The 23,839-nt window shown below is 35.0% G+C and overlaps 1 protein-coding gene across 8 annotated transcripts in view; it reads left to right on the top strand.

Moving 5' to 3' along the window:
• Positions 1–23,839, top strand: part of PLEKHA5 (pleckstrin homology domain containing A5) — a 244,116-nt gene that overhangs the window by 195,388 nt on the left and 24,889 nt on the right. For 6 of the 8 annotated variants that reach the window (XM_045873786.3, XM_045873785.3, XM_064591520.1 and 3 more), the window contains 7 exons: positions 3,086–3,148; positions 5,038–5,118; positions 5,252–5,401; positions 14,530–14,631; positions 18,252–18,363; positions 19,465–19,511; positions 21,338–21,455. In XM_045873786.3, the coding sequence (XP_045729742.1) occupies positions 3,086–3,148; positions 5,038–5,118; positions 5,252–5,401; positions 14,530–14,631; positions 18,252–18,363; positions 19,465–19,511; positions 21,338–21,455 (673 nt within the window). Of the gene's footprint in view, positions 1–2,540; positions 2,577–3,085; positions 3,149–5,037; positions 5,119–5,251; positions 5,402–14,529; positions 14,632–18,251; positions 18,364–19,464; positions 19,512–20,293; positions 20,483–21,337; positions 21,456–23,839 lie in introns of all 8 variants that reach the window. The other 2 variants (XM_045873790.3, XR_010411600.1) reach the window with 2 other exon arrangements.

Here is a 23,839-nt window from a genome sequence, read left to right as displayed (position 1 = left end):
ATCTTATGTTTGCATTTTCTTAGAAAAAAGAGGACACCTGAAAAATTACGTATGTGGGAATTTTTTTAGAATTGGTAATATAAAAAGGACATAAAACTGAATCAAAACAAATGCTAAATCAATCCACATTGTGTTGAAAAATTCCTCTACATTTATTAATCATTTTACTGTCTTTCACAATTACATTTTTGTACTAGAGTTTTTATAAAATAATAATAAATATTATTTATTTTTTAAAGGTACAGACTAATATTAGCAAATACCTACAGTCCTATGAGGATTTTTGAGTCCTCATAAAATGTCTAATTTTATCAAATATTTCCCCAAAAATGCTTTTTGGGGTTTATATATATGTATTTATTTATAAATTTTAAAATATATACATATATATTTAAAAGGGATACTGTAGAAAGTTATATTTTGATTAACAAAAGTAATTTTGTTTTAACCTAATGCCAACCCTGTGTTTTTAAATATTGTTAGATATTTTATTATGAAAAAGCTTTCTAAATAAAGCACATTTCCTTATATGTATGTATGTCAATAAAATCTGTATAATACACTTCTCAAATTGAAGCTTGAACACTGCTCAACCTTTCGTAATTCTACATAGCCCATTTTCATTTGCTTTTTTAGTGTTTCTGAGGTACTTCAGAAAAAGGTATTCAAACCCAGAACTTTTTTTTCTTTTGCTAAAGATGAATTTGAAAAATGATAAAAAAGTATTGCCATGAAACATTTTAGGCAGAACTTAATGAGAATATTCATGAAATTACTTTTTTCTTATTAGTAGGATTTTCGTAATGAGGACTATTGAATTGAAGTAGCAAACTTCTTCAATTCTAGGTGGAATTTTTTTCAATAAACTATATCCATTTTTTCTTAAGAAAAGCCTCAGTAATTATTATCAGTAATGAAAAATAGACCATGCTTAAAAGTTAATTATTGGAAGAATAATCAATCCTGTTTCCTTATTCTTTTCTTCTGATAGGTAAAAGCAATGTATAGTGGAAGGCTGATTATTTTAAGATTTTGTTAGTGTCTAATGAATATTTTTATTGAATAATTTGATAAAAGGTTTAAATAAATTTTTCAATGGTACTAAAAATACAGAAACAACAAAATAAATTAATGTATTGTGCAGTATATTTATATGGCTATAAGGATCTATCACTCTTAAATTGTAACAACACAGTACACATTTTTTATTAATTTGCCACTGATGTGAAAATGAATATGCAGTAAGATTCCCTAAATAAAAATAGTATACCAATACCCTAAATTTGTATTACACATTGCTAAATTTCCATTTTAAAATACAAGGCTTTTTTCTGTTGACCCTGGGATATAGGATACAATTCATATTTTAATCTAGGTGTAGCACTATCCACTAGTTACATCAAAATTTTATATTCTATGGTTTAGTAAAGCTGTTTTGCATTTAACTTTAAATATTAAGTAAAGTGTATTTGGACATTTAGGAGCTAAAGGCTTTACATCTCTTAACTTTTTATAAATGAGAAAATTTAATTTTGGCATTATCTTCATTTTTTATCATGGATCTAAGCATTTTAAAACTTATTTTTCATCACTTTTGTTTTCAGATAAGAGTACAAATTACTTTCTTGGATCTAGGTGCTTTAATTTAGAAAGACAATTGACACTTCTTAGGACATATTCAATGATCTTTATTTTAAAATAGTGCACAAGTATTCTGACTTTTGTCATTAAATTCATTTTTCATGTGGTAATTCATTTCTATGAAAGTTTTGTTTAATCACTGCATACCCTTAAATAGTCACAGATTCATTTGCATGAGGACGTGAAAGTAATGTCTTGAAATGAAACACATAAATCCAGGATTTCTTATTGTATGTTTGTAATGCTTACATTTTTAACCTCCTGATACCCACATTTCTAGATTCATTCAAAGATACTTGCTGTTTAAATTATGCCTCCTTCTAAGATGTAACTGGCAAGCAGTTTTTTACAGTGGGTATATATAGTTATAACCTTTTTTTATCATTTTTATTCATTTATATGTGTTTATGTGAAGTTTAATTTTCCAATCTAGAATGTACTGGGGATACATTACTCCCATCCCTACTTAGAGAAGAAGTGTGCCATTTAGTAAACACGCAGTGAGCCCAAGTCAATTTTTCCTGCTATGTTTTTGTTACTGTCTTAGCAGTCAATATAAAGTCAAAAGACAAGAGAGCGTGAAATATTGCTTGCAGAGGCTGTGATGTTACCTGTGGTATCACTGACGGGGATGGCTTTTGAAATCTTGATTAACACAAGCAGAAGTGAAGGTTTGTTTGACCAAAAGATATTGGGACGAAGCCGAAGAAAGGATGTTTAAATGCACTGAGCAGTAATTTCTTGTAGTATCATAAGACAAATGGCGTCAATGAACACATATAAACTCTTTATGAAATTTGACTATCCATAGTTTACAACATAGGCTTTCAGTTTTATGAGGTTTTGAATGAGTTTCCTGTTTTCAATTAAACTCATCCTTTTCCCCCATTATCTTTTAGTTCTTAAGACAGAAGAACAAGATAAGTTTATATTGTGTATGTGTGTTTATATATTATGTATATGTATACAGTATGTTACGGGTTTTGTTAATAAAGTTGTACTAAGATGTGTTCGCATTTGAGTGTACACATACATAGTTGTCTGATTATGTGTATACCGTGAAGGGTGGTTTTGACTGCTGAAATATGCCTGGTTTGAATATTTGATTCAGTACAGTTGCTATGATTGTATTTGTCAATTTTTCATTAAAATAATATGTGTCTTACAAATGGAAAATGTAAGGTGCTGTATAATTTGTTTGACCAACTTATTATTTTGTTTGACAAGCTTAAGTTAACATTTTTATGTATCTTGCATATTGTATCAATGTTAAATATTTTTCTGCTTTTGTAATGATCTGTGTTTGAATTAAACTTCTTAAAGTATAAGAATCATTAAAATCCCATTTTTGTTATTGTTATATAAATCTAAAATGTTAACTATAGGCTAAGTATATTTTTTAAATATTATTTTTAAACTTGCTACCTGACATTTTTTCCTATAGCTGTCACAAGATGAATGTAGAGGCACATTATACAAATACAGACCTGAAGAAGTGGATATTGATGTAAGTGTTAGTATGCTATATATATTGTCAGTACTCTGTTATATTCCCTGCCAAAACATTGGAAATAAGCATGACAAAAAGCTTCCTCTTCCTCCCTTGCCCTCCAAAACGACATCAAATAAAGTAGCATTTTCTTTTACATCTAGGTTAGATTAAATCATCACTCCTCTATGTATTCTATAACAAACCCCCCCCATAATTAGCAGTTGAGCATACTAAGAATCACTTAAAGGAAAGTAAAAGGCATTTCTAATCAAAAAAAGCAAAGTAAAATTGTCCTGTCTTCTAGAGAAAGTATCAGCCTCTAAAAGTTCTATCACTACTTCCTTTTTAAAATTTAGTCTTTTCTTTTTTTATTATATTTTAGATTGGTTGACTTACCATGTCGTTATACTTTCTCATTTCAGTATATTCCACTTGGTATAGCTTGAGTTTTGTCATCTAACAAAGACAGGGTAATTATTTTAACAGCTATGGCAAAGAAAGTGAAATCTCCAGTTTTCTTGCCTACTTGTCATTATGCAGTCAAGTTTGGGGCATATATACAGTTTATCCAGGTTTTTTATTTTCAGACATCTGGACAACTGGTTTATTGTAGTATTTAAATTTTCATGGAGTATCCTCTGATATTTTCATAATTAAAAAATTAGGGTAATACCAAGAGTTTCAAACATTTAAACTATTGAAAATGATGTTTTTTTCTCCATTTAGCAAATTTTTATTTGTATTATTGCAGTTAGAAGCGATCTTTTCCTTATATTCTTTTATAAACATAAGAGCATAATTTTAAAATATAAAAACAGAATTCAGTTGATATTTTCGTTAAGGATTGCATATATCACTTAACATACCTAGCAGTTGGTAGGTAAAAAAATATTAACCACATTGAAATGATTTAAAGTTATATGAGACTGCTCAATTACTAACAGTATCTCGAATTATGTAGATTAAATAATATGGTTGAAATGCTTTTTCACTTTATATGCATGTTAAGCATTGTATCTTTAAAAGCTATTTTGGGGGCTCCTGAGTGGGTCAGTCAGTTAAGCATCTGCCTTTGGCTCAGGTCATGATCCCAGGGTCCTGGGATCAAACCCCGCGGAGCCTGCTTCTCCCTTACCTCCCCGCTTGTGCTCTCTGTCGCTATTTCTGTCTTTCTATCTCTCAAGTAAATAAATAAAATCTTTTTTTATTATTGTATTATGTTAATCACCATACATTACATCATAAGTTTTTGATGTAGTGTTCCATGATTCATTGTTTGCATATAACACCCAGTGCTCCATGCGGAACATGCCCTCTTTAATACCCATCACCATGCTAACCCATCCTCCCACCCCCCTCCTCTCTAGAACCCTCAGTTTGTTTTTCAGAGTCCATAGTCTTTCATGGTTCATCTCCCCCTCCAATTTCCCCCCCCTTCATTCTTCCCTTCCTGCTATCTTCTTCTTCTTCTTTTTTTAACATATAATGTATTATTTGCTTCAGAGGTACAGATCTGAGATTCAACAGTCTTGCACAATTCACAGCGCTCACCATAGCACATACCCTCCCCAATGTTTATCACCCAGCCACCCCATCCCTCCCACCCCCCACCACTCCAGCAACCCTCAGTTTGTTTCCTGAGATTAAGAATTCCTCGTATCATTGAGGTCCTATGATACATGTCTTTCTCTGCTTGACTAAATAAATAAAATCCTTAAACTAACTAAATAAAAAGCTATTTTTTATTTTACTGATTGAAATAAAGATTGGCCTAATTAGGTATTATTCTATGGCTATCTTAAATGTGTTTTCTTGTTACACCTACCTTCAGTTACGGGACTACCTACTGCCAATTACAGGAAAAATAAAAAATTGCTAACAACAGATTTTCTCTTAAAACCTAGGCCAAGTTAAGCCGGTTATGTGAACAAGATAAAGTGGTACATGCCCTGGAAGAGAAACTTCAGCAACTCCACAAGGAGAAAGTAGGACAATTATGTTTATTATCTCAGTTGATGTTACTTTTTATGCTTATTATCAGGACACTGATAAAACTAAAGTAAAAAGAATTAATTCGATGATGCAGAACATTAAGTGTAATTATTTTTATTATAATAGTACACGCTTGAGCAAGCTTTGCTATCAGCCAGCCAAGAGATAGAAATGAATGCAGATAACCCAGCAGCCATTCAGACCGTGGTGTTACAGAGGGACGATTTACAAAACGGACTCCTCAGTACATGTAGAGAACTCTCTCGAGCCACTGCCGTAAGTAGCAGATTTTTTTCTAGTAAGAGTCACTGAAATATTATGTGGTTCTTTTTTCTTTTTTTTTTCTATTTGTTTCTATGTAATTTGACTGTCTTTGGGATTATTCTTTACTATAACAAGAAATTAATTTGTTATTAACTAATAATAAAAATTAAGGGGTGATTTGTTTTCTGATGCAAAATAAATATAATTATTTCTCTTATAGTAAGCATTCTTTTCCTTGTGAAATAGTTGTTTATAAGGGAGATAAATACTCCATTTATGTATTATTAAAATGAAAACTTATTATGTTAACATTTATTGCATTAAGAGAATAAGTCTTTCGGGACACCTGGCTGGCTCAGTTGGTAGAGCATGCGACTCTTGATCTCAGGGTTGTGAGTTTGAGCCCCATGTTGGGTGTAGAGATTACTTAAAAATAAAATCTTTTTAAAAAAGAGAAGAAAAGTATTTTGTGGATTTTAGGGGAGTTAGAATAATTATGGGAAGGTGGTAATTGGATTCATTTAACCAACCATTTCAATAAAAAAAGACACCTGTGAAATGTTTTTAGGAAGCTGTTGACATTATCATCTAATAGCTGCAGTGTTGATCTCAGTTTAGATATTTCCATTATTTCATTTGATTCTCTTAATTATACTGTGATGTTCATAAATTTTTTAAGAATTTAATATCCTTTCAGTTGTGATCTCCTTGAAATCAGAACCCTATCTCGTTCATCTTTGTAGTTCTGGCATCCAGCGCTGTAGGATGTGCATTAAAAATTTTATGATTGAGGGGCACAAGGGTGGCTCAGTCGGTTAAGTGTCCGACTCTTGATCTCAGTTCAGGTGTTGATCTCAGGGTCCTGAGTTCAAGACCCATCCAGGGTTCCATGCTCAGCAGGAGCCTGCTTTAAAAAAAAAAAAAGTGATGATTGAACCAAATGACTTACCCAGCGTTAAAAGCTAATAAATGCTATGCCTAGAATTCAAACCCATGTCTTCTGAGCATAATCCTGAAGACTTAAATCTACATAGATTTTCTCTAATAGAGTCAAAAAGAAAATATATGCACCTGAAATGTTGTCTAAAAGGAAGTAGTCACTTAGTTAACCAGTGGTGGGTAGGATTTGGATAGGAAGGGACAGAAAAGGGTAGTCCATACAAGATAAAATGCCTTGAACCACAACAAAGAGATGAGAATGTGAGAGACATGTTTGGAGAAACAAGAAATAAAAGTAACTGACTGGAGAGAAGATTAGGAATATGATATTAGAAGGGGCAAACGGGGCTAGGTTGTCAACGCCAAGCTAATGAAAAGCTCAGTATCCCTATGGCAACCTGAGTCGAATCAAAATGTAGTTGGGAACTATTTCATGATTTAGTATCTGTTTTAGAAAATTCTGAGGATGAGTGTTCAATTGAACTGTTATTTTTTCCCCTTACCAAATGGGTTTAGTAACTTAAATTTGACCAGTAGGCTTAAAAATGTTTTAGTAGAAATTAATCATGTTTGAATATCCCATTTTCTGGTTGTTACCCATATAATCACTTTCCAGGTTTCTTTTTCTTTGCCTTCAGCGTTATTCATTGGTCATTACAGACCCTCAGTGTGTTCTTCTAACACATGTCTTACTACATAGAATACAAACTATACTATTGCCTTTGTAAACTTGTTCATATTTGTAGCTCAAGCCTAACAGCATATGGTTAACAGTCAGTGGATGTTGATTAGATTTAAAATTGAATCGGGCGCCTGGGTGGCTCAGTTGGTTAAGCGACTGCCTTCGGCTCAGGTCATGATCCTGGAGTCCCTGGATCGAGTCCCGCATCGGGCTCCCTGCTCGGCAGGGAGCCTGCTTCTCCCTCTGACCCTCCCCCCTCTCATGTGCTCTCTGTCTCTCTCATTCTCTCTGTCTCAAATAAATAAATAAAATCTTTAAAATTGAATTACATTTATGCTAGCAGAATCCCAGAGGATTCCTCTAATTCTTTCACAGTTGCTTGAGGTCATTGGTTCAAATCCAAGTCATGAGGTATAAAAGATACAAAAGGTATAACATTAATACTCCCAAAGATCAAAGCTTTGATTCTGAGAACATCTTCTCCTCACCTAGTTGGCCATTTAGGTATGTAAAATTAGGATTAACACAAGGCAGACATGTAAAGCAGTGTGCCTATTATGTTTTATTTAATTCCTGATACTATATCTTCTCTCTAGAAGCCCCATCCAACAAACATACATGCTTTAAGCACATAGTGCCTCTGTGTTCTCACCTTGTTTCTACTTCTTTTTACGTAAGCCTGATTAGTGAGAAAGGTTGTAATAACAGTCAGTTACGCTTGAAATTTTTCAGTGTGTCATTATATTAGTTTGGGGTCTTTTCTGAAAGCAGAGCCTAAGATGAGGGACTGGGTTAAGATAGTTTATTTAGGAGATGATTCCAGGAAGCAGAAATGAGGGTGTGTGGAGAATAAGACAGGAAGGGAGAAAAGTTAGGAAAGGTTTCCCTACTGAGCTGGTTTCCACTCTATGGAACTGGGGACTCTCTGAGGAAATGAGTAGATGCCCCAGAATTTTCTACTGAAGGCTGAGAGGCTATGTCTCATTGGTTGAAGTTACCCCAGTGTCCTTAATTCACCCACACATCCAAACTGCCGTAGCTGGCTTGCCATGAGGCTCTGGTGTGCGTGGAATTTACCACAGTCCCTTGAAATTAGGTGGGCAAAGGGGATATAGTGTGGAGCTCCATAAAACATCTGCTACAGTCATCTCTCTTGGAATTTACATTAGGCCTCATGTCCATATGTAAGAGAAATATTCTTAGGCTTTATCAGCTCAATGGCTGCTTCTCTTACTCTACCCAGCATTTCAAGGAACCAGATAATTTGTGACTCATCTAATAATGGCAGCAAAATATATTTGTAATTCTGTGTTTTTCACATATATTATCTAGTTTGATCTTTAAGAAAATCCTATGCAAAATAAATAATTATCTCCATTTATTTTCATTTTTATTATCTTCACTGCACAGATGAAGAAACTGAAGTTCATGGAGCCAAAATGACTTGTGTAGGTGACATAATTAGTAAGGAACAGAATCAACACCTAAATCAAGGACTTTTTAATTCTTAGGCTTCTGTACTTTCTAGTCCATTTCACTATCTATGTGGTCACATAACATGTACTTTCTGGAACTTGAAATCAAATTTAAATTATCTTACTCAACAATCCAAAATTGGAATTTCAGAAATCATAAAGCAGGTATAAAGGGCTCCCATTCATCCTGAATCATGCTAGTAGTTAGCTTATACATTTATCCACTGCAAAAATAATACCAATATATGAAGTAATAACAGTAATCAGGAATATTTCTTGGAGCAGTTATTGGATACCAGATTCTAAGTACTTAACATGTACTTAATCCCCATAACCCCTTGGCATGGGTACCATTATTATTATGTTAAAGATGGAAAACAGAGAGATTACCCACGATTACAGTGAATAAGTTGTGTGTATAGACTTCCATTAAACTGATTTGTGTTCTAAGTTGGATTCTAGCTAGGAGGACCATAAGTAAACAGATTTTAGACTCCGGTGGATATACTAGAGTTTAGGATTATAAACTTACAGGGACAGGGAAGCAGGACAAAGGAACTGCTTTGGGGAAAAGCTTGCACATTAAATATCTTCATATACTCATTCATACTCCAGGTAATAAAGAGTTTCTGAGAATCATGGTTACAATAGTGTCGTTTTTTTGTAGTAGTTCCATCAATATTTATGAATTTGCATGGAATCTGTTTTGAAAGATTTTAAGATAATTTTTTTTTAAAGATTTAAAAGAGAGTGAGCACGTGCATGAGTGGAGGGAGGAGCAGTGGGAGAGAATCTTCAAGCAAACACATCTTCAAGCTGACTCCCCGTTGAGCTGAGCCTGATGCCTGGCTGCATGAGATCATGACCTGAGCTGAAACCAAGAGTTAGACGCTCAACCAACTGGGCCACCCAGGTGCCCCAATATAATTTTTAAATACCTGGTTATTTTATAATTACAATACAACATCCCCCCAAAAAGAGATAGTCAGGTATGATATGCCTCCTGATGTGCTGCAGTAGAAAGTGCCCAACAACAGATGTGAGGCATTTTTATCAGAAAATCAAATCTGAATCTCAACAAGCCTCAATATGTAACTGTGAGTTTATAGGAAATAAAAGGAAACAGAAGAGCATGTAAGGAATACCTAGGAATTCAATTAGCAAAATGTAGAGTAGGAGAAATTCTGCAGATCAAGTGACCCAATCTCATCCCCATATAAGTAGCAGGGGCATAGAGAGGATGATAGGGGAAACTGTTGTAATTTTTTGAAAACATTTTTAAGAAAGGGGTGCCTGGATGGCTCAGTCGGTTAAGCTTCTAACTTCAGCTCAGGTCATGATCTTGGGATTCTGGGATCGAGCCCCACGTTGGGATCCCCACACAGCAGGGAGTCTGCTTGTTCCTCTCCCTCTACCCCTCCCGCCACTCATGGCACTCGTTCTCGCTAGCTCTCACTCTCTCTCAAATAAATAAACCCTTTAAAAAAATTTTTAAGGAATAAATATTAATGATTTTTAAAACAAGAATTTCCATGTTATTTTTTCATTTTAGTTTATTTTCTTTAGAAATACATTCTGAGGGTCATCTGGGCGGCTCACTCAGTTAAACATCTGCCTTGGGCTCAGGTGATCCTGGGATCCTGGGATCAAGCCCCATGTTGGGCTCTCTGCTCAGCGGAGAGTCTACTTCTCCCTCTCTCTCTCTGCCCGTCTCCCCCTACACCCCGCTGGTGCTCTCTCTCACTCCCTCTCTCTCTCTCTCAAATAAATAAAATCATAAAAAAAAATACATACTGAAGTATTAATAGATGAAATGATGTGATGCTTGGTGTTTGCCTTGAAATAATCCCCCAAAGATAGAATATGTGAGTACTATAGATGAAACCAGAATGGCCATGTATCCATACTGTTGAATTCAGAGTGGGCCCTACTTTTCCCTATATTTGTGAATTTCCATTGTGTATGTCTGAGAAAGATTAAAAGAAAATCCACAGAATTGCTAACAAAAGTGTAGTACATTAATAGGTATTTTTTCTTTCCCTATATTCTAGCATTTCTACATTTATAATTATACAAATTTATTACATCTAAAATTTGTACAATAAATAGCCACTTTCTTTGAGATGGAATATAGTTATTATTTCAGAGATTAGAAGAGGAACTAGATACGAGTTAAAGATTATAAAAATAGATTACACGTTTATGTTTATGTAGCATATTGTATAGCTGTTCCCATGGCTGCATTTGGTTATAAATTGCCATTGATATTGGACAAGAAAAGGAGGGGTGCTTGGCTGGCTCAGTCATTAGAGCATCCAACTCTTGATCCTTGGGGTTGTAAGTTCAAGCCCCACGTTGGGTGTAGAGAAATTACTTAAAAATAAAATATTAAAAAAAAAAAAGGAAAGGAAAGGTCTTATTACATTAAAACTTGGAAATGAATTATTTGTCCTAATACTTTCTTAATAAAAATGATAATACGTATTCACTATAGCTCTACTGGTAGATATTAAAATCCTCATTTTACTTGTTCCACATCCTGAAGTTAGACTGAGTCAAATTTTTTAACATCTTCTGCCATCCCTGTAACAATCTTACATGTGTACACACATTTTTTTTTTTTTTACCTTTGTTAGAGTATAAATATTCTCAGAAAAGGACACAATTTAAGTGCACAGATATGGCTGACATCCATATCAACACAATGAATTTTACTAAAATACCAGAAACTCCCCTCCCAATGACTGCTTTAGAACCACCATTATCTGACTTAAACTATACATTAGCTTTTTGCTTATTTTTGAACTTTAATAATCATATATATATAAATCATGTATAATCATATAGTATATACTCTTTGGCTTCTTTTAACATTGTGAGAGGAATCCATGTGGCTGTAGATTGCAAGATGTCATGTATTCTCTTAACTGTATATAGCATGAAACTCTCCATGCTTTTTATCAAAAGCACTGTCTCCTGACTTAATGCCTGTGATTTTAAGATAATTGAATGTTTAAAAGTCATTACCCCCCCCTTTTTTTTAAAGATTTTATTTATTTATTTGACAGAGACGCAGCAAGAGAGGGAACACAAGCAGGGGGAGTGGGAGAGGGAGAAGCAGGCTTGCCGCTGAGCAGGGAGCCCGATGCGGGGCTCGATCCCAGGACCCTGGAATCATGACCTGAGCTGAATCATGACCTGAGCCGAAGGCAGATGCTTAACAACTGAGCCACCCAGGTGTCCCTAAAAGTCATTACCCCTTTTAATTGCCTTATCAAACTATATATTATCTTCTTGACAAAAAAAAAAAAAACCCGTAAGGTCATATTTAAAGATTTTCAACATGGTATTTGTGAATTTGTCAGTGAAATGCTCGGCCAGGTAATGGAAAAAACTGATGTTATGCCAGCGCTGACACTTTCCTTGCTGTCCTCTGTTGATTTGTGTCCTGCCCACCCATAACCGTGTTTGAGGAGCCCAGAGACAAAGGCAGAAACAGCTAAGCCCATCAGGATTATGGGTCTCAAGCCAAATGTTATAGTGCAGTGACGGCAGGACTTTCCAGGCTAGAAAACTTGAAAGTGTATTGTGTTTCTTCACCCTTAAAATAATTTCTAGCTCGGGCGCCTGGGTGGCTCAGTTGGTTAAGCGACTGCCTTCAGCTCAGGTCATGATCCTGGAGTCCCCGGATCGAGTCCCGCATCAGGCTCCCTGCTCAGCAGGGAGTCTGCTTCTCCCTCTCCCGCTCCCCCTCTCTTGTGCTCTCTCTCTCAAATAAATAAATAAAATCTTTAAAAATAATAATAATAATAATAATTTCTAGCTCTAGAGTTAATGTTTTCTGTACTTCTAGGATTAGAAAGGCAAGGATTCTTACCTTCCTAAAATGTTCTTACAGAGGCACCTGGGTGGCTCAGTCACTGAGCATCTGTCTTCGGCTCAGGTCATGATCCCAGAGTCCTGGGATCAAGCCCCACATTGGGCTCCCTGCTCGACAGGAAGCCTGCTTCTCCCTCTCCTACTCCCTCTGCTTGTGTTCCTGCTCTCGCTCTCTCTCTCTCTGTCACATAAATAAATAAATCTTTAAAAAAAAAAAAAAAGTTCTTACATTTGGATGCCTGTATAGCCTTTGAACCGACCCTACACCTGCCTTTCCTCCAAGAGAGGTTAGGTGTTAACCTGGCAATGCCATCTTAATTGCTGAGCCACCATGGAGTCTGGAGATAAATAAATAAGGAGATCAGTACCCTTATTCATTCAGGTAAAAGTTTGCTGGAGCCAAGTACGAAGACTAATATTTACACCATATAGAAGAGGTAAAAACCTTTAGTCCTTTATCACTTTGCCTTTTAAAAATTTTATTCTTGTGAAATCAGTTAAATAAACTCCCTAAATTATCTATATGATATAGAGATGATAAAAAAAAACTCCAGTGGTATATCTCTACTTTTTAAAAAATAAAATTCACTGTATAACCTGCTTAAGGAGATATCTTAGATTCAAAAAGCAATTATCCCAAATGGCCAAATTCTAACACTCATTTTAATTTTTAAAAGTATGTACTTTGAATAATTTTTCATTGCCTGAGGTGGGTTTTTTTTAAGATTTTATTTATTTATTTGACAGAGAGAGAGAGTGAGAGCGTGAACACAAGCAGGGGGAGTGGAAGAGGGAGAAGCAGGCTTCCCACCGAGCAGGGAGCCCAACATGGGGCTCAATCCCAGAACCCTGGGACCATGACCTGAGCCAAAGGCAGACGCTTAACGACTGAGCCACCCAGGCTCCTCTCATTGCCTGAGTTTTTTCAAGTAATTTTAAGCTAGTTACACAATAGATAAAGTAAATAACTTTTTTTTTTTTTTTTTTTTAAGATTTTATGTATTTGAGAGAGAGCGAGCCCAAGCAGGGGGAGCGGCAGGGAGAAGGAGAAGCAGACTCCCCACTGAGCAGGGAGCCCAACTTGGGGCTCGATCCCAGGAACCTGAGATCATGACCTGAGCCAAAGGCAGATGCTTAGGCAGATACTTATCTGACTGAGCCACCCAGGTGCCCCAGAAGTAAAATAACTCTTTAAAAGAGAACCATTAGGAACAAACTGTTAAGATTATTGTGTAACATTGTGTCAACTATTCTTCAATTTAAAAAAAAAAAACTGTTTAGATTATTTTAAATAACCTTTCCTCCATACTCCATACCCTCTTTCCTTATCCCAAGACTATTAGTGTTGTTAAACTGACGTTTCCCGGGGCGGGCTTCATTCAGCACAGTTCAGGGCATGAAATCTCTGGTTGTGGAAGATTCTTAGACAAGAGTTACTAATTCATTTTACAACAGTGCTCCCTATATTTTTGTTGTTTGTGTTACATGTGCCAACACCACATCATATACTAGTAATAAAACTGATCAAGATCCTTGCCTTACTTTATCAATTTGTTGACTTCATACCACTCTGAAATGTCTGAAGAGTAATTACAACCTATAGAAGAGTACCTACACTCCCATAGAATAGCATCCTGAAACAGTGAAGTGACAATGTATTTTTGACCATTTGTAGAATCATTCCATATTCAATAGATGACAGGTGGTTAAATACCAATGTGAAAATTTTCTCTGTGATTTTAGGGTTGGGGGTGATTTTTTTCCAAAGGAGAAAAATATAGGTGAGTAGCATCTATATTGAGTCTCTATAAGCAGGATTCACTGATTTATTTAGCTGAATTAGGTTTATTACATTACTGTAAGTTTATTCTGAGTAAAGATACATCAGACTTCTGGTGTTATTGAAAATCCAACATGCTAAAATAGAACTATTTAGTATTTTTCATTTATGGAGAAATTTTAACCAGGGTAGATAATCTAGATAATGCTTTAAACAGGAAAGGAAAGGAAAAATGAATTATAAGGAAAATGAATTACAAAAGTTTTTATTTTGCCCAATATTAACTACACAATTTTCTAAAACCTAGAAAGCTTGTAGTTGCAGTGATAACAATATAAAAGCACATTTTCCCCCATTAAAGTAATTAATGCTCTTTGATTTTTAGGAACTGGAACGAGCATGGAGAGAATATGACAAGTTAGAATATGATGTAACTGTTACCAGGAACCAGATGCAAGAACAGCTAGATTGCCTTGGTGAAGTTCAGGTACAGAAGTGAATTTTTTTTTGCATTGTCTCAACTGGTTTTGACTGGTACTGTACAATCCACTTCGTTAGAACGATTTGTGCATGCCCATGGGGTGCCTGGGTGGCTCAGTTGTTAAATGTCTGCCTTCGGCTCGGGTCATGATCCCAGCGTCCTGGAATCGAGCCCCGCATCAGGCTCCCTGCTCAGCGGGAAGCCTGCTTCTCCCTCTCCCACTCCCCCTGCTTGTGTTCCTGCTCTCTCTCTCTCTGTCAAATAAATAAAATCTTTAAAAAAAAAGATTTGCGCATGCCCTTAATAGTTTTTACATTATTGGCCACCTAAGACATAGGTTTAAATACTTTCAATGATAGGAATCTTACTATCCCACGAAGTGGCCCATTTCTCATTGTTTAAAAGTTCTTTTTTCTGTTGGGCACATGGTGTGATACCTGTGATGTTTTTGCTCCTGCCTAACTGTGTTAAACTTAGTATTGAAGTGTTGAATTTAAATGGACTTATCAAATAAAGGATAACTTATCTTTTCATAAAATTTATTATAATCCAGGGCACCTGGCTGCCTCAGTCAGTACAGTGTGCAACTCTTGATTTTGGGGTTGTGAATTCAAGCCCCATGATGGGTATAGAGATTACTTAAAAATAAAAAAATAAAAATTTATCCTAATGCATTCTGTATTAAATTCCTCTTTTTTATCAAACTATTTTAGCCTATTGACTTTTGATATGTTATTGGATAGGGAAAGATGCAGCACTGCTTAGCATAAAGAATCCAGTTTTGTAAACACTCACATCTAGAATTAAGTTCCAGGTGTTAATTTTCTTGTCTGTAAAATAGAAACAGTAATACCTGTCTTAAAGTGTTGATCTGAGAAAGGGAAGATAATATATGTTCGAGAAAATAGTAAAAGTCACTTCATGCTTGTGACTATAAATTTAGCCATCTGCCTTGGAAACCTTATGGACTCAACAGACAAGTCAATACAAGGAATAAAGGTTAGTAAAGTTGACTCTTAGAAAACCAACTGTCCTCCATCTGGGCTGTCCAGTATAGTAGCCACGAGCTACATGCTCTTGTTGGGCTTGAAATGTTGCCAGTGTGATGAGAAACTAAATTTTTAATTGTATTTCATTTTAGTTATCTAAATTTAAGTACCCACTTGTGGTTAAGTACCCACTTCTATATTGAACACTGGGGTCAATACTAACTATAGTAGGAAAAAAAAAAAAAAAAACCTGAAATATCTAAGAAATAACCCAGGGGTCAACAAACTTTTTCTGTAAAAGGCCAGATATTAAAATATTTTAGATGTTGCAGATGTATATACTCGGTCACATAATCTTGGGCAGTTTTGTTTTTTTTTATAACCCCTTGGGATGTGAAAATTCATTTTTAGCTTTCAGGCCACAGCAGTTTACCTGATTTAACTTAACAAAAAATGTTCATCATGACAATGTAATGTCTATATTATAGGACATAAGATTTGAATAAATAGAGAAGTGGAATTGGTATACCATGTTCATGGATGGCCTAATTTAACATTCTCTAATGAAAATTCTTCATATAAACTCAAATTCTATTCTAATCAGATTTCCTCCAGAATTCTTTCAAAAAATTAACAAAATAGTACTAATATTTTAAAGGTATAATGAAGGCCACAATATTGTTTTGTTTTGAAAAATAACTAGGGGCGCCTGGGTGGCTCAGTCGTTAAGCGTCTGCCTTCGGCTCGGGTCATGATCCCAGGGTCCTGGGATTGAGTCCCGCATCGGGCTCCCTGCTCAGCGGGAAGCCTGCTTCTCCCTCTCCCACTCCCCCTGCTTGTGTTTCCTCTCTTGCTGTGTCTCTCTCTGTCAAATAAATAAATAAAATCTTTAAAAAAAAAAAAGAAAGAAAGAAAGAAAAAGAAAGAACTAAAAGGCTCACTCTATGAGCTATAACATTGCACATAGACCAGTTACATAATGACTCTGCACTTCAGTATTCACAACTGTAAAATAAAAATTATAGTGCCTACCTCTATCAGGTTATTATAATGACTAAATATGTTGATATTTTTGAAGCACTTAGAATAGTATCAGGCACATAAAACATACTGTATAGTGTTTATTAAATAAATAAGTGAACGGAGCACCTGGCTGGCTCAGTCGGGAGACTGAGAAGAGCAGGCAACTCTTCATCTAGAGGTTGTGAGTTCAAAACCCACATTGAGCATAGAGCTTACTTTAAAAATAATAATAATAATTAAGTAAATAAGCAAACAATGAAGGCAACATAAACAAACTTAAAAGATGGCATACTGGCAAAAAGTATTGCTAACCACTAAAATTCAACAAGAGTGACTATTTTGATCTTCAAGGAAATTTCTTTGATTTGGAGAAGCAATACATTAGAAAAATGGACAGAGAACATGACTTGTTAATCTATAGAAAGTAAAACTCAGATTGCTAACAAGTGTTTGAATACTGTTCAGAGTCATCATAATCAGAGAAATGCAAAATAATACAAAAATGAGATTTTCATTGTACACCTTTCAGATAGGTAAAACTACATACATTTTTTTTAATTATTGCAAAAATAATATGTATCCTATATACATGTGCACATATCTGATTTTTATAATTGAAATTCACTCCCTAGAAGTCTCTGCCAGTATTCACATCCCTGGGTTGTCCTTGTGTTTGGGTCTTGTGTGAATACTTCCCTTCTTTTATTTTGATGCTTCTAGCCCTGTGGCTTGGGAAACTGGGTAACCAAGGTTATGTAGTGCCTTTTTGAAGCAGCATAGCACATAGTCCTCATGTTTATAGACCTTAAAAGCATATTTTCACCCCTCAGAGGACTTTTTAGCTAAAATTTTTTTCTGGTTAATGTGACAGTTTTGTACTTCATTGCCCTTTTTTTAAAAAAATAATTTACATTCCTGGGGCGCCTGGGTGGCTCAGTCGTTAAGCGTCTGCCTTCGGCTCAGGTCATGATCCCAGGGTCGTGGGATCGAGCCCCACATCGGGCTCCCAGCTCCGCGGGAAGCCTGCTTCTCCCTCTCCCACTCCCCCTGCTTGTGTTCCCTCTCGCTGTGTCTCTCTCTCTGTCAAATAAATAAACAAAATCTTTAAATAAATAAATAAATAAATTTACATTCCAAAAAATGATATTTCTTGTTATCCAAAGTATCAATAAGTCATAGAGTTCTATTAGAATCTTACTGGAAACCAATATGATCTCATTTTCTAGAATTTCTAGAACTTAGGAAATTACTATACTTCCCATTTATTTTTTCTTCTCCCTTAAAAATATTTTTTTTTAATTTGAGTTTGTGAGTTTCTATTTTGTTCTGTTTTCTTTTTGTTTTCCATTTTTTAGTTCCTTGTGATCAGCAATAATGCAAGCCCAAAGCTTATTGAACAGATGTGAAATAGTGCACTTAAGTCTGAGAAATTGAATTTTTTCTTTCTCTGCTTCATCAAAGGCCACAGAAGTTGAAAAATTGGGAGAATCACATAGAGCATGTTAAATATTCTCAAAACTTAATCCACTGCAATTCTCATTTTTTTAAATATATAATTAGTAGGATTTACAACTTTTTTTTTTCCCCTTCTATGTGGGCTCTTTTTCGTGAAAGACTGAATCAGCAGGAATTCAGCGTGCACAGATTCAGAAAGAACTTTGGAGAATTCAGGATGTCATGGAAGGACTGAGTAAACACAAACAGCAAAGAGGCACTACAGAAACAGGTAAATCAGCTTTTCTGCAGTAATTGACCATAATCTTACGTCTCAGTGGAATGACACAGGGTGCCTGGCTGACTCAGGTAAAAGAGCATGCAACTCTTGATCTCAGAGTCGTGAGTTCGAGCCCCGTGTTAGCCCCGTGTTGGGTATAGAGATTACTATTCAATAAATAAATAAACTTTTTAAATAAATAAATAAGTAAATAGGATGATGCATAGAATTGGATTTCTTTTGTTATATGAATGGATTTTTGACATCAGAAAACAGGCACTCTTGTAACGTTGAATCAGTACACTAAGTTTATAAAGTAAAAAACAAAAGTTCTGCCAGCCTCACCCACAGCAAAAATAAATGACTGTTTTTTGTATATAATTATACACATGCATAATGTTTTGCTTTTGTGATTTTTTTTTCCCCCACAACAAAGAATGGAATCATAGTATACTTATTTTCAACAATTTGGTTTTTTCTCCTTAACGGTATAGTGCAATAATAACTGTAAGAGTCCATTGTATAGATGAGCTATAATGTATCCATTTGTGTTGTTGGACATACAGGTTGTTTCCAGGTATGGGATTTGTTTTTTTCTGTCATAAACCATGTTGTGTGTGTGGGGGGGGGGGTGTTATTGTATATATAGCTAAACGTGAAGGCTAGAGATTACAAGAAGTTGGAAATGAGCACGCATCTTTCATTTTGCTAGGCACAGCCAAATTGCCCTTCTAAATGATTGTACTGAATTACATTTACATCAGTAGTGCTTCAGAAAACCCATTTCCCTATACTCTTGTTTAAACTAGATATTTTAATTTGTGTTTTTAAATACAGTTGCTTTCAGATTCTGGAAACATTAATAAACAAGGGATTAGAAACTGAAGGCTTCATTTAAAATAAGTGAAATGGGGGCGCATGGCTGGCACAGTGAGTGGAGCATGCGACTCTTAACCTCGGCGTTGTGAGTTCAAGCCCCACTTTGGGTGTAGAGATTACTTAAAAATAAAATCTTTAAAAATAAGATAAAATAAATGAGATGAAATGATTCCTTTTAATGTAGATTTAAAGAATATGTTTAGTGTAAGTAGTTACATTTTGGGTTTTTTTTAGGTATGGCAGGGTCAAAGCCTTTCTCAACAGTTAAGTACAAAAATGAGGTAAGTTTGGATTATCTATCTCTAAATTATTTCAAATGTGTAACACATGAATTAGAATTTGTCTTCTCTTCATAACAGAAATGTTTCCTAAATATATTTAAGTTACTGTTTTAATCTTGAAATTTCACTGATTCAGTACTTTGATACTTCTAACAGATGTGATTTTTCTTCCCTTAATGCAAAAAAAAAAAAAGTTGAATCACTACTTTTCATCTGTGTTAAAACTTTAACATTGTCATACTTTTTCTAATACAAGTAATTTGAATATTTATCATTGTTTCTTATTCTTGGTAAAATTTGTAGGATGATTGATAGATAAGTTGGTTGTGTGTCATGCATACCATAGAGAAATTACAACTACAAAGAGATACTGTCAACCTGATTGAAACCATCTGTGGTCTTGAATTTTGTATTAAAACCAATCAAAAAAATGTTTATCTCTTAAAATTACCCAAAAAAAGTAAGATTTTTAAATTAATGATTTTCTTCTATTTTTAAAGTGAAATAACAGTAGTTTTATACATCTGTTTTGATGTTAAGCTTCAGATGAACACTAACCCATATGTTACAGGAAAAAATTAGATAAAACCATATTTAAGACCCAGTTACCGGCTATCGTACTTTGCATTTTTTTATTTACTTTCCAATATGAGACTTTTGGCTTGGCAGTGTCCCTTTAATTATCTTAAAGTGAATTTAAGTTAACTTACCATTGCAAAGAATTTAGATATACTTAATTCAATATGCTTATCTAAATAAGGTGACTATTCTACAATCTTTAGGAAGAGGAAGTAGTCCCACCTCGTCCTCCACTTCCTCGGTCCTATGACTTTACAGAGCAGCCTCCCATAATCCCCCCTCTGCCCAGTGATAGCAGCTCCTTGCTCTGTTATAGCAGGGGCCCAGTCCATCTGCCTGAAGAAAAGAAGAGTCATCAAGTTCAAGGATATCCAAGAAATGGATCTCACTGTGTAAGTGGCTTCAGTAGCCACAGAATAAGCAATCATGTACCTGCCCTCTCATTTTTGAAAGTTTATTTTACACTCAAACTTTTTGTTGATTAAAACCCCACTTTTAGCCAGTGTTTTTCTGTTTGTTTATATATAGTTATCATTTGTGCTTTTCCTGTTTTGGTTTTACCATTCTCATTTTTTTATATTTTCACAATTTTAATACTTCATAATTTCATATTTTTAATAAATGTTTTTGTAAAGTGGCTACTTTGCATTTGCCTAAGAAGTCATATTTTAAATATACCATTTCAGGATATTAGAGGCAAAATATCCTTGGATCAGAAAGAAGTGAGAATGAAAAAAGATTGTTGCTAGGAATGATAAAAGGGTTGGGATATAGGCAGTTCCATCTAGGAAAACTATTAGAGGATGTGGACATTGCTAAGGAGAGATGTTACCCATGGAAGCTGGAAATAAGAGGTTTGGGATTAAACAAATAAATGTAAAATGTGGTAAACTAGAAGAGAATTAAGGAGATAAGGAATAGGGCTAATTTAATTAATACAATATAATTATTTTCAGACCTCAGATATACTGGGATAAAAAATGTTCTAATGACTTTGTCCCTAATAAGAATATTCTTAATTTGAAAACCAAAACTTTTACTGGTTAAAAATATTTCAGTTTTTTTTCCTATGTTATTTGTAATATATATATATGTATCAATTATATATATCAATTGTGCCTGTACCCAAGATAGCTGACTGAAGCTTTCAATTTTTGGGGTTTGATTTGAAGCTTTAGAGGTAAACATTATAAAAGAAACTTGTGCCACTTTTTTTTTTTTTTGAAATTACATGTCTTCCTTTCAAGGGTCCAGATTATAGACTCTACAAGAGTGAACCAGAGTTAACAACAGTGGCAGAAGTTGATGAATCTAATGGAGAAGAAAAATCAGAACCTGTTTCAGAAATGGAAACTTCCGTTAAAGGTCAGCATTTGGGATATGTTTTATCTCCTGTGTTTTTCAGACATTTTAACAATAAAATCAGTTTATGTGTTGGCCCAGTATATATATACAAGTCCACAATCCCTTATCTGAAACCTTTGGAATCTGATGAGCTTCTGAATTCAGAAGTTTTACGTATTAGGAAGGTAACATGATCCATAAACCATGCATTATATGTCATCTCAGCTAGGCATGAGGCCACATCCCCTTCTGAAATAATGTAATATTTCTGGAGTATTCGCCCTAAGAGGAGGGATAAAGACTAAAAAGCTTCATATCAGTCCAGGTTAGCTTTTACTGAGAAATAAGTACATTCCAAACTTTTGAAAAGTTTTCCATTTCCTGAGATTTGGGGGTAGGGAGGTTTTGGTTTTCTTCTGTTTGAAAATTGTACATAAAAGATCAAGGGCTGAGGGGTACCCTGCTGGCTCATTCAGTAGAACATGTGACTCTTGATCTTAGGGTCATGAGTTGGACCTCCACATTGGGCGTAGAGTTTACTTAACCAAAAAAACACATAAATAAACAAATTCCATGACATAGTATTCTTACTGGGTGTACTCTGACTTTTTAAAGTTTAATTATTTTTGGTAATCTCTACACACAACGTGGAGATAGGAGATTGATCAAGATTTGCACACTCTTCCTTCTGAGCCAGCCCGGCACCCCTGATTTTTTTTTTAAATACTGATCATTCTTCAGGGTTGTAAAGAAAAAGGATAGAGGGGGCAGTATTCAAGAATAAAAAGATAGAAGAAGCCAGATACAGTGCAATGATTCAACCTTGATTGGATTGTGGTTTGTTTTAAATTCAATTAATTAACATATAATGTATTATTAGTTTCAGCGGTAGAGGTCAGTGATTCATCAGTTTTACATAATACCCAGTGCTCGTTACATCACGTGCCCTCATTAATGTCCATCACCCAGTTACCCCATCCCCTCCAGCAACCCTCAGTTTGTTTCCTAAGATTAAGAGTCTCTTATGGTTTGTCTCCCTCTCTGATTTCATCTTGTTTTATTTTTTCCTGTCTTCCCCCATGATCCTCTGTTTTGTTTCTTAATTTCCAGATGAGTGAGATCATATGGTAACTGTCTTTTTCTGATTGACTTATTTCGCTTAGCATAATACCCTCTAGTTCCATCCATGTTGTTGCAAATGGTAATATTTCTCCTTTTTTGATGGCTGAGTAATATTCCATTGCATATATATACCACATCATCTTTATCCATTCATTTGTCCATGGAGATCTGGGCTTTTTCTGTAGTTTGTCTATTGTGGACATCACTGCTATAAACATTGGGGGTTCAGGTGCCCCTTCGGATCACTACATTTATATCTTTGGGATAAATACCTAGTAGTGCAATTGCTAAGTCATAGGGTAGCTCTATTTTTAACTTTTTGAGGAACCTCCATACTGTTTTCCAGAGTGGCTGCACCAGCTTCCATTCCCACCAGCAGTGTGTAAGAAGGTTTCTCTTCCTCCACATCCTCCCCAATATTTGTTGTTTCCTGAATTGTTCATTTTAGCCATTCTGACTGGTGTGGGGTGGTATCTCATTGTGGTTTTGATTTGTATTTCCCTGACACCAAGTGATGTGGAGCATTTTTTCATGTGTCTGTTGGCCATTTCTATGTCTTCTTTGGAGAAGGGTCTGTTCATGTCTTCTGCCCATTTCTTGACTGGATTATTCTTTGGGTGTTGAGTTTGATAAGTTCTTTATAGATCTCAGATAACACCCCTTTATCTGATAAGACATTTGCAAATATCTTCTATTTTATATGTTGTCTTTTGGTTTAGTTGACTGTTTCCTTTCATGTACAAGAGCTTTTTATCTCATGAAGTCCCAATAATGCATTTTTGCTTTTGTTTTCCTTGCCTTTGGAGATATGTCTTGCAAGATGTTACTGGAACTGAAGTCACAGAGGCTGCTGCCTGTATTCTCTTCTAGGATTTTAATGGAATCCTGTCTCACATTTAGAATTTTTATCCCTTTTGAGTCTGTTTTTGTGTATGGTGTAAGGAAATGGTACAGTTTCATTCTTCTGAGTGTGACTGTTCAGTTTTCCCAACACCATTTGTTGAAGAGACTATCTTTTTTCCACTGGATATTCTTTCCTGCTTTGTCGCAGTTTAGTTGACCATAGAGTTGAGGGTCCATTTCTGGGCTCTATATTCTGTCCCATTGTTCTGTTTATCTCTTTTTATGCCAGTACCATACTGTCTTGATGATTACAATTTTGTAAGAGAGCTTGAAGTCCGGAATTGTGATGCCACCAACTTTGGTTTTCTTTTTCAACATTCTTCTGACTATTTGGGGTCTTTTCTGGTTCCATACAAATTTTAGGATTATTTGTTCCAGTT

The sequence above is a fragment of the Mirounga angustirostris genome, unplaced genomic scaffold (assembly GCF_029215605.1).
Source record: "Mirounga angustirostris isolate CCGP_5_RB_7025 unplaced genomic scaffold, mMirAng1.0.hap1 SCAF_5, whole genome shotgun sequence".
NCBI classification, from domain to species: Eukaryota; Metazoa; Chordata; class Mammalia; order Carnivora; family Phocidae; genus Mirounga; species Mirounga angustirostris.
This window is presented reverse-complemented; position numbering and strand designations above follow the sequence as displayed.